The following is a 12,319-nucleotide window of genomic DNA, read 5'->3' on the forward strand; positions in this document are numbered from 1 at the left end:
CTCTTCACTGCCAGTCACTCAGCTGAATGACTCTCTAAACCAACTTTTTTCTACATCTTCTGCCCCAACCAAACCTAATTAGACTGGGGTGAGGAATGAGGGATCTCAGTTCTCTGAGCAGTAGAGAAAGGGGAAAGGTGTGATCATTCCCCTCTCTAGCAATTACCTGATCAAGAGCTGTTGTCTGAACATTTGTGGGGAAGGGGGATGGTTTTACAGGCATGTATTTAGAGAAAACATTCCATGGATTTTTACTCTCTTAATAAATTTCCTAATTTTTACTGCTGAACAGAAGCAAGGGTATATTCACTCAAATGTCTTTAGTATTGATAGAAATTGACTGATTATGAGATCTAGATTTATTGACCAAAGTATCTAACAGGTATATTTAAAGTTGCTTTCAAGTTTCACAGGCAAATGAAACAGAAGCATCTTTGAAAAGGTGACAACAACAAATGTAGGGGATTAGATTAGTACAAAAGCACACTTGAAACATTACCCTATAGTTCAGGAAAGGCCTGAAAAAGCTCCAGGATGTGTTTTAATAGAGGTTAAATATGGCAAATTTCTCTTCAGTAATCTGAACTGTAAACATTTAACAAACAGTTAATTACAGATTTTTGAATAGTCATATATGAGAGAGAGTAAAATAAAGACTTAAAAAATTTACTTACCATTTGTCAAGCGATCAAACAAGAAAATGTCAAAATCCCACATTCCCACTTTGGATAGCATATGCTGGAAAAAACAAATGTGAAAAGGCCAGTGACTGGTATGTCACACTGTAAATCAAATTTTTATTATTATTCCACATTAATCAGTCACAGCATTGGTTACTACAGCTTTAAAGTTTTTTTTTTTGAGAAACCTACAGAGGTCATATTTGAAATATCAGAAATCAGGCTCATGTGGCTGTACTGCAAAAAATATCACTTGCTCTTTTAACTGAGAAGGTTTTGAACATAACACTAAAAATACCTGCTAAATGGAACTCAAAACTATGAATAATATAAGCCAAAATATTATGAAAATATTCCCTTTTATTGCACAAGTGTTTTATTGTTTCTTCATGTCTCCAGACTGTCAGTGCAAATTCTCTTAGGTTTTTAATACAGTGTTTTAAAATCTTAGCTCTCATGGTGAATATGAGTTACAATGTGCTAAACAAAGCAGTACACAAGAACAGCTTTTATAAATTTAGATACTACTGTTAAGCCCACTCAGACATGCAGAAGAATCCATCATTACCTACAACTGCAGGGTTTTTACAGCTTCATCAGTTGAGTCAGGAGACTGATTCTGAACTACCTCTATGGCCTACAGTGATGTATGTGTGAGTGAAATACACATTCACTCCCATCACTAGTCTACATTCAAACAGTTCTGGATTCTTATAATTTCATTCTAACACCTGGCACATAATCTCCTCCAGCAGAGAATAAAAATATAATCCCAACGCCATCATTTGTGAAAGTTTTGCTAGAAAATACCATTCAAAGTAAGTGTAAGAGCTGCAAAATAAGATAATTATATTTTGATCACTGCGAAGTTTGCAGTCAATATTCCATGCTTCCTAGCCTTTGCCACTATGGAGAGCTCTTGTGGGCTGCCTAATAGCTGTTCCATAGCAGATGAGAGACACCTGTCTTTTTTTAAGTGGATGAACTAAATGCTGTGTCAGGGCTGCACTTAAATCAGTAACTTAACCTGAAATCCTTCATTCTTTAACAATTTCATATTATAATTTCAGTTGTTGGAATCTGAAAATGTTGAGTAGATTTAGCAACATTACCTGTTGCTTTGAGACCTAAGCCTTTAAGGCTGTAACCACAAATGAGGAATGGACAATCTGTTTGTTGGCACATAACACAGGTCATTTAAGAAAGATGAACCAGGAATTTGGTTATCTGAAGACTAAAACAAAACTGACACACTCTGTAGGATTATTAAAAGAAATGGAGAGCTGGAGACCTGTCTTACCCTTGCTTGCCCAAGGTAGTCCTCATCCAGTAGGTACAGAGAGGCCTGTGGTACAATTCCACGCAGTAAGCGGGATGCATGGAAATATCTCTGGAAACTTAACAGTCTTTTCACTTTTTTCTTGGTGCCAATTTCCCCTGAGAGTGTAGTATCTGTGAAAAGCAATCAGTACAGAAACCATGAAACCCAAGGTGATGGATGACATTATCAGTTTAATATGAGAAATGTCAAACACTTTAAAATAGTAATACAAAAATCATGAAGTTCATGCTTCTTGCCAAGCCACATGAAGGAGCAGTATTCAAATCACCACAGCATAATATATTTATTTTAGAAAGGAAATACGTTCTAGGAAAGAGAATACTATTGTAGGCTTTGGAAGAGCTGAGTTCAGTACACTGCCTGCCACAGCCTTTGATGTGACCCAGCTCAGTCCCTGGGGGGAAGGGGGTGATACATCTCCTAACTGTAGGTGTTGGGGGGAGCCTAAATGACTGGGCAGAGCTAGGAACAGGAAAGCTGCTCCTATCCTCTCTGTTCCTAACTATACACCTTCCTCTGTTCCCTAACTATACACCTGAAAATAACATTACTTCGCTACCTCACAGGAGGTGTCATTGGAATATATTAAAAATTGCACAGTACTAGAAGGTGATCTTGGTATAAAATCAAAAAAGTAACACCAAAAGAGAACTCAAAATACTGTTTGAAAACACCAATGTCACAGCCACTTTTGGAAAAGGAAATAAAAAAGGGAAATAATAAGAATAGGTTAATAATCCTATTGCATTGTCTGCTGTCATTTCTACATATTAAAGCAAATTATAAGTGAAGAAAATATTTCAGCAGTGCAATGAGGAAAGCAGGTATATTGAGATAATACAGCCATTTCTGGTTACACAACTGAATATGTTCTTTTCACTTGGTACCAGGATCATTCTAATTCCCTAATGCTGTATTAGGAGATTTTCATATAGGGCTAAATGTGACACATAAAATCCAAGGCAGTTTTTATACAGTGATTAAATCACTAATTAGAGTAATTAAATTACCTTATTGTTAGTAAGAAAAATTTGGAGGCTTTCTAAAACTCATAATGGTTTAGGTAATTTAATCTGAACTTTTAATAGAACCTCATGCTCAGGTGTTTTCATTCTGCAGTCTGGTATAAGTTTTGGAAAAAAGAGAGGACAGAAACTGGACAGTTGGTCGAAGGTAGCAAGATACAATACAGTTTTATTTGTAAGAAACTGAAGATTAAACAGTCCTTTGAGAGAAAAGGAATGATTTCTTGAGATAAGAAGCTCCATAGCAATTCACTGGATTTCAGGTTTAAATAAGAGCTCATGAAAAATATCTACACACTGAAGCTGACTCTCTGTTTTTTTTTTTTTTCATCTCTTTTTATGAAAAAACACTGAATGTTTGTTCTACTGTGAAATTAAAATATCACTTTGTCTGCTGTTTCCATGGGTGGTATTATTCTGAGAGGATTTTCAGAGAAGTCGCTAAGGTTTTTTGGATCATGGATGGTTCAGGATTTGATTTCTCTAACAGCAGCACCCTCTGTAGCAAGTTTCTTCCTTATTAAGTAATCCAACAGCTACTGAGCGGCACAAAGTCAGTAATAGCATCCAAAAAAGCCATCCTTTGTACTGAGGATCAACAGAACCTCCAACACCAGTAAGCCTCATGGTTCTCATGTGCAGTCCAAAGACCTCACTGAGTTTTAATAATACAAAAGCACAAAATAACTTCATTGCATCTTGACAAGCCATGTGGTTTCCAGAATGAAAACAGTAACAACACCACTACTGTAACAACCTGAAGGTCAGGTTTTCATTTATGATGTGCCAGGACCTGCCTTGATTTTCTCACACATTTTAAAAGCTGGAACAATTTCATGGCCTGTTGAAGGAGTGACTAATGTAGGTGTGAACAGTTACCCAGTGGCAGCGACACATGGAGGAACCAGTAGACTTGTTTTCTTACTTCTTTTCATTTATACAGGGCTGCTATGAAATGGCTGGCATTCAGTTTAATTCCTGGATAACAAAACACTCTTAAAATAAATTAACTTTTTTAACTTGTATTAGCTGTTTCTCAGCTTTCCAACTTTCCTATTTCCATCTTAGCCCACAAGCTGTCACTACTTTCAGGTAACAAGTTTAAATTTTAAAGCACAAAAAAATTCACTTTTTTACATTAAAAATTAGAAGTCGCTCCCACTAATTTTTATCTAAGTTAATACCTGTTTTTTCAGTTAAAGACAGATGACTGAAATCACCACCTACACTCTCTTAAACTGTCTTTAAAACTCACACATAGACTTGCTGATCTGAAGGTGAAGGTTTGGCCTGAGTCCCAACAAGCAGCTGTACATTGGATTATGAAGAAGTGTTTATTTTATCCTTTGGATTACCAGATCATTTCAGTAGCTTAAATAATACTTGCCAAAGCACGAACAGGTCAGATGGAAACAAGTAACTTCTTATTATGAAACATATTTTCTGAACTGAACCATCAAACTTGCTTCCCATTGCTCTGTATGGCTGTCAAGAGTCTCAAATTTAAATTTAGTCATCAGCAGACAGCGCCCCAGAAAACTGACTTGATGTTTCAGGTGAGCGCTGTACTCTAATGTATTATACAAAAAAGATTACTCACAATAATCTGTTGTTCTGTATTTTCATTCATAAGAGAAGAAGTTCATAATACTGATAAAGAATTGCAGCAAATGTATTTTCAAAACTGGGCTTTTGACAGAACAGCCCAAATCCAGCACTGCAGACAATCCACGTGCAAACTCTGTACGTCGACTTAAAAGAATATCATGTTAAAATCACATCCTTTGGGTCATTTCAGTAATAACTGATTTGCTTTTGAATCACAGGACTTATCAGCTGATTGCTATGACCCATCTCAGATTACTGTGACATCCACAATAATGTACTTTATTATGATGGTGTCTTGCATGAAAGTGGACTGACGCTGCCCTTCTCTGAGCACAACACACCCCAAACAAGCATAATCGCACTAGCATTTTCTCCTTCCCCTTCCATGATCAGTGTCAAACAAATAAAGGAAAAGCACAACTATATGAAGTTGAGAGAAAAAGGTTAAACAGAAGAGCAAAAGGCAATGCCAAAAGCGAACACTTAAATTCTGCTCTCAGCTCAGCAGTTGCATCTGAATCTCCCAGAAGCAAAAAGCCATTCCCAACATATGGGATCTACCAGCTGACATAAAATCAAGATGCAGTTTTAAGATGAAATTAAGGATTTATGTGAATGAGTTAGAGTAAAATGCTGTACATACTACTTTATTGACAACTATAAATTTATTTCAATTTAAATAGTAAATATAAAATTTTGATGATGACACATGATACAAGTCATACAGTGCCTTCAGATGAAACTGAATTACAAAGTAAATGAATTAAAAATATTACTGCAAATATCCCCGAACTTCAGCTGTGGAACCATGGACACTAGAACATATGCTATAGCATCTGGTTAAAGACCATGATCTGCAAAGCTCACGTGGGAAGGATTTAGTAATTATGGGCAATTTTGAAATGAACGTGAAAGACAAACAAGAGCGTCTTTTGTTTATACCCATAAAACTTCCCTCAAGAACTGTGTTTAGTCATTGTGGAAACTTCTGAATGTTTTGCTTACCTAAAAAAAATCCATCTCTTAAAAGATGCCCATTCTCATGCTACAGAGTTCCTGACCAGCACAGGGGTTGCAGAAACGCTCCTTTGTACACTGAACAAAGCTACTGTATGAATTGCACAGACATCTTGTATGAATTACACATGTTTACAGAAGTGTTCGTACAAGCATTCCTCACAAAGCTCAACTTCTGCCTTCAAAAGCTCAGGTGGCCTGAGCTCGCAGCATTTCTCCTGTGTTTTAGCAGGCAACCAAAGTGGCTGCATTTTTCTCCAGTAATTTGATAGCCACATCACGCACGCACAGACTCGCCAGCAGACCATGGATGATGTCTGCATTGCTGCACGTGGCCCTCAAGAGGTTAATAAGCTGCAGAAATCAATGGCTGCCTTCTTTCTCCCAACACAGCTCCTCCACTTACACAGATCTTCTCGCCTTAAATTGATCTATGGCTCACTACACACCAGCCTCTGTTATTTCAGGAAAAAAAATTTCCTGCGCTGGGAACTGCTACCAGTTTTATTTCACATTTCTTTCACACTGCTGTGCTAGCACGTGCCCATAGGCAGCATGAATATAAAAATGATGGAGGTTATGCTAACAATGGTTAACATCCAGAAATGATCACATAAATCAAATCTGGACAAGGATGTACTTAACTCTGCACCAGACATTCATTACATTGTTACTGTTCTTTCAAAGTAAACAACCTTTGTTATGCATTGAAATAAAGCCTCTGAGTTTTTCTTCACAGTACTGCCTGTTGTTATTTTATTGCACTTCAGCGTACAATAAAAACAGGTCGCCCAGCAGCATGAGTGGATAAAAAAGGGTTCATTAATTTTCAAAAGTGAGCTGATTCAGAAAAGGGAAATGGGTTTTTTTCCTCTTCTTTCCTAAAGGATGCAGAATAAATCAGGTCCTCAAGCAGCTGCCTTTGAATCATATAATTTATAATACCCTTTCCCCTCTTCCAAGGATGCAAAGGCATTTCATACACAGCCATGGTATGCCTGAAGACCCAGGCAGGACTGGTGGGAAGGTGCTGGAATATCTGGAAGATAAGGTGAGATGGTGAGTCCTGCAATTTAAGGTCTGGACAGCCTGCAAACAGTGAGGATTCTGGGAAACAATTTGTCTCTGCTCCTACAATTTTTTCTGCACCAGTTCCTGGCTTGACAGCTGGTTAGGAAACTTCTCTTTGTGTGCCTGAGAGGTATGTAATTGACTTAGGAGGAATAACTGGTGTTTGTCCTTTTTTTTTGCATGTAAAACTATGCCATGCATTTATATCACCTTTACTGAAGTCTTGTTTGGCATATTCATTGCATGCTTGGTTGCTAAATTTTTTTTACACAGGAGACTGCATAGCACTGATGGTATAAAAAGCCTGCTGTGCCTTCCTAGTATCTTCTTACATTACAGACTTATCATAGTGTCCAAAAGACAACAGCAGCATTAGTATGGGTAGTTGAACTAACACAGGTGATCTAAAAATTAATGACAAACTTAATGTTTCAAATTTGATTTTTGTAGAAAGCACTTATCAACTAGAAGAACAGAAAACCTCTTCTCTCTGCACTGTCTAGGCCTTCCAGATACATTTCACCTTGTAGTCCATATAGCCTTCAGAAAGAGAACACTGAAGTTTTGAGGAAAGGCCTGAGAAAATGCACAAACCACCAGAAGCCCATGTGGAAGGACTGTCACTTAAAAGCTTTGAGTCTAGTGCAGAAGGACCAAGGAGCTCAGATGAATACCCCCGTTCTATGTCTCAGTCACATGTGTAAGAAACTAACAAACAGGACTGATTCAAAAATAGTAAGATTGTGTCAATTTTATCATCTGAATATACACTGGTCACTGCAACTAAGAAGACTGAGATGTCAACTTTGCACTATATCTCATCTATGGATAAAAAAGTGTTGTACTGAAATCTTATAAATGCAGAAATCCTCATGAGGCTTCCTCAGACTCTATGGAATTAAAAAAAAGTTGTGTTACAAACACTTTGGTTTTACTTGCTTCTCTAACATTTAAAATATTCTTTGGTCCTTGACTTCTGATAAAATTGGTTTTTAGAGATCAAGTGCTCTCTGTTAGGTGCCATTTTTATATAGGTTGCAACTGCATTATTTCTCTTTAGAGGGGTAAACTTTTTTCAATTAGGCAGAAGCTGTGAGAAAGAGAGAGGACCCTGAACACATCAGAGAAAAGCACAAAATTAGAAGCATAGCAAAAGGAGTTTAAAATTTTATGCTTTGGAGTAAAAATTTTGCTCTCCAACCACGTCTACAAGTGCACAAAACCAATGCAAAGCCCTGTTCAAAGAGGAGGCAGTCATGCTTCTCTGTGTAAGAGGTTCTGAGAAACCACTTTTCTAGGTGACCTGGCTTTGGAGTTTCCTCTTCTTTGAACATCACATGAAGTGATGGTGCCTTGTAGCAGCTGAGTTTCCAACTCAGGAAGTTCCTGCACAATTATTGACATCTTAAAGAAGACGAGTCATGCAGTTTCCTCCCCATCCCAAAATACATTCTTTTGGATACTGTTTGAAAGAGAATACAGAATTTAAGAATTATGCTGATAATTCCACTTATATACAAAATAATCCTATTACAACAAGTAATTACAAGTTCTGGAGAAATCAGGGTTTCAAAGACCACTTAAGCAACAGAATATTAGCCATAATAATAGAAAGAGGAATAGATTAAATCCAAATTTAAGATGAATTTCGATGTATTTCTTATCACAATTTCAAACCTTTATTTGGGCTATAACTCATCTTTATGCAAACAAACATTCTGGCATAATTTTATTAAGCCTCCTCCAAGTTCTTAGGAAATGGCATGTTATTTTCTGGTTTGTCACAATTTCATTATCATTTCATTATGAACCTTTGCTTTGACACTTCAATCTTTGTACAGCAGTCAGGACCTTTTCTTCCTAAAACTGCAAATGTTCTATAGCTGATTACAGTTTCTCCAGCAGGAAACAGTGCATCCCCTCCTCCTTCACTCCCCTTGAGAAAAAACAACATGACCTGTAATAACAGCAAACCCAGCCTTCATTTATCATTTTAATGATCCCTTCTCCTTGTTCTTTCTTTTCCTCTGGTCATTTGGAAAGTATCCTCTGTGTTATCTTCAGTACATCCTTTCCCTTTTCTAATAAAGGAAAAGAAGGTGGGGTGGCAGAATGGGTCACGCATCATTTGGCAGCTTTTAAAGGGACATCTTCAGTTAATTGAATCCCAAGCCTCTACTAAAAAGTAAGTTACAAATGAGTGTATCAGGCCAGTGTTTGCTAAGACTTTGTGTGTGAAACATATGCAGGTTTTTTGCTTGTTTTGCTTGCTTTTGTTTGTTTTGAGTTCTCCTGAAGTATTCATAACCCAAAATGATGAATTTTGTTAGCATATGAGGGCACGTGCATCTATTGGTTTTACAGTCTGGCTGTCATTTTTCTGCAAGTGTGGCATTCCAGCTAAACAAGGAGCATGAATGGCAGAAAGTACATTACACTTCTCAAACTAACTCTGTTATTAAATTTTGCATATAGTATCACTTAGAAAAATACAAAAATGAAAACTCTTCCTCCAAAAAAAAAGCCCCTTCCTATTATTTGATGAAAAGGGTGGATCAGATTGACGTCCAATGATACAAATAATTTTTTAGTATAGTGAGGGATTACTGGAAAAGAGAACAATCTCTGTGCTAAAGTATTAAGAGGATTCCAATTTCTCTTCCTTGAACAGGTAACTGATAGCAAGGCCACAGGCTGACCAGTTCTGGAAATGTTCATCCCATTCAAACAAGCTAACTGGATTAAGAAGCCTATATGTCTTAGGGATGTTGATGAGTATCTTTTGGATGGGCTTATCCATGAGGAACTAGGGGAGGTATTATGTAGAAATAATGCAGACCTCATAAGATCTCTCCCTTTCTAATTTAAAAACCATCTGGAACTTTGGACTCATCTCCACAGGCTGGGCTGGGTTCTGAGTAATCCAATCAGCCCTTGAAACTTCCTCACAAGACTTTTAGTGTCCTAATTTAACCTAGGTCAGAAATATCTAAAAAGGCATCTCTCACTCCCACTTCTTTTTCTAGCCAAAGGCAACAAAACAAGGCGCTTAACCAAACTCTTTTTAACCTCACTCAATTGGGTTCAGGTTACTTGATGGTTCGGTTTTGGGTTGGTGGCTGTGGTTGAGTTTTATTTTCCCTGGAGATGGGCCCTACCTGAAAGCCCTGGAGTGTTCAAAATTCAAACCCAAAAATGAATGTAAATTTTGCAATAGACCCTTCTGTAGACAGGCAGAAACCACAGATTCAAATGTCCACAGACTTTGGTTCTTTGAGATGGAGACATTTTCATTACTTCATATCTTCCCTTACTAATCCTGACAACACGTTTTATTTCTCCAATACCTAATTCATCACATGCCTGAAAACTATGTGATGAATTCACTTTATTTGCAAACAAACTGAAAACCAGAGTATTTTGCTTGACTCAGATCAGACAGCAAATCAAGGACAGAGATGGAATGTTACCTAATATTACCATTTATCACCATCTGGAATTAGAAGTAGATAATCTGTAATAAATTAATTTGCCATGCTAAGCTCAAAGCAGGTGGGGTTCTTTTGGACTCAGCTTCTACCTGTATGACAACATAAAGATCCTAAGTAATACAGAGACAAACCTTTGGAATGTCTACAGACATGTTTTGATATTTTACATATTCTCAGATCCCACTCTGTTCCTGCTGTGCAAGGTGTAAGAAAACAGATATCCCTCTGGCTAACACCATTTGGGTACAGACTCCAATTTGCAGGTCACATACATAAATACTGAAGTGAATACTGAAGAAGGGAATTAATATAGTCAATTAAATATAGTCAATTAAAGGCTAACAATTTTGTCATTTGAAAGCCAAAATTTAATCCAGATAAAGCTTAGCATAAACAAGATGAGAACTGGAGAATTTAAGTTTTAAAAACCTTGTATTCTGATTTGCTTGACAAGCAAACTTGTAAATAACAAGGTACTTACACAGCTGTAAACTGTGTTATTTTGTTACTCTACTTGATTGAACCTGGCAATAAAACAAAGTATCTAATGTAATTGCAAAGGGTGAGGTCTTCTTGCTTACTGCTGCATGTTTACCTACAAGTCCAGATTTATCACAAGGAATTCCCTCAAACTTCTGAGTTAAAGCAATGAAGAAGTGTACTGTCACAGCCACCAAAAACCCCTCATAATGAGATAATAAAATCCATTTAAATCAATGCATATTAGTCACTAGTGGGATCTGCTTCAATGACTCACTGAGCAACTTTGTGAATCACAAAACTAAATTACTGCTTATCATAGCTATGCTCCTCAAATCCAAAATATACTCTGCTAAAAGAAAAATTCAATTAATTTTCACTGCAGAACTGTTTTGAACTCTAAATTATTACCCTGCAAATATTCAATTTAACTCCTTTTCTGTCCTGTGAACAGAGTAAGGTTCATTTAATTCACTGAAATGCAGAAGTGTCAATGAGCTGCCAACATCAATTTTGACCTGCACCAGGCTCAGTCTCAAGCTTGAGCAACCCAGTTCAGAGTCAAAATTTCCTAAAATTTGAGAGGTTTTGTTTGGAATTAATTGAAGACAAAACTATCACCCTATCTTCCCATAAACCTATAGGGCTGTGCAAAATTTCTAGCTCTTATTTTAGAAGTCCTCCCTCTGCAGGGGAGGAGTTGCTACATGGCTTCTCCTCAAGCTTCTGACTCTCTGCCACCAACAGGGAAGAGACTCTGGTGGGTCACAGCGGTCTCCACGAGCTGCAGGACTAACTCTAGGGGCTGGGGCAAACATTCACTCCTCAGGGAACAGAACCAAGGGGTTCTCAGTGACACAGGGCTATTTTACACTCCATTTTGTATTCCAGAGTTATCTTAAGAGTCCCCAAACCCACCAGTGCAGCTATGCCTAGGAAAGCTTGCAACTAGGCAGAGAAAAGACAGGAAGAGACTAAAGCCCTGCATCTCCCCCAGACAGGATTCTGAAAAATGCTCATGGTCCCAACAGCCCAGCAAAGACAAGGTGAAGTAACACTAACTTTCTATTTACTGCAGAGTCACTGGAGAAATGTGTAGATGGCATCACAGACTCAAACAGCAAGAAGCCAACATTAGTACAGTTGGCTTTGATTAGGGCTACAGAAGATCCCATTTTCAGAGTGAAGGAAGTTTTCATGTCCAAAAAGACTTCATGGTGTCTTAAGTTACACAGTGACTTTACTGTAAGACTCCAGAAAAAACAGAAGATATGGTCTAGTCAGTGTTAACCCTTAACAGACAAAGTAGGGAAAAATCCACTAATTTGACTGAATCTGCAAGTACACAAACAAAAAAAAAAGTTACATGTAAGCAACCTTTAGTTTGACATTAAATATCAATGCCCTGTATTTTTTTACATGTGAATTTACATAATGGATGTCAACTTGTTCAAGAATGAGCTTCAGTGTTTTCCCTTTGAAACAAGGCTGGTACTGTTTTTTGGAACAGTATTTCAGATGTGAGATAGAACAGTCACTATTTAAGCTCAGTTTGTTAGTGAGAAGCTGGAGCAATGTTTATTCTGCATTTGTTTATGACCTCTG

The 12,319-nt window shown here is 37.4% G+C and overlaps 1 protein-coding gene across 4 annotated transcripts in view; it reads right to left on the reverse strand.

Annotated features, from left to right (window-relative positions):
• Positions 1-12,319, reverse strand: part of PDE7B (phosphodiesterase 7B) — a 169,914-nt gene that overhangs the window by 23,204 nt on the left and 134,391 nt on the right. For all 4 annotated transcript variants that reach the window (XM_064413608.1, XM_064413607.1, XM_064413609.1 and 1 more), the window contains 2 exons: positions 1,981-2,132; positions 675-738 (listed from right to left, as the gene is read on the reverse strand). In XM_064413608.1, the coding sequence (XP_064269678.1) occupies positions 675-738; positions 1,981-2,132 (216 nt within the window). The remainder of the gene's footprint in view (positions 1-674; positions 739-1,980; positions 2,133-12,319) is intronic.

Source organism: Passer domesticus, chromosome 3 (genome assembly GCF_036417665.1).
Source record: "Passer domesticus isolate bPasDom1 chromosome 3, bPasDom1.hap1, whole genome shotgun sequence".
NCBI lineage: Eukaryota > Metazoa > Chordata > Aves > Passeriformes > Passeridae > Passer > Passer domesticus.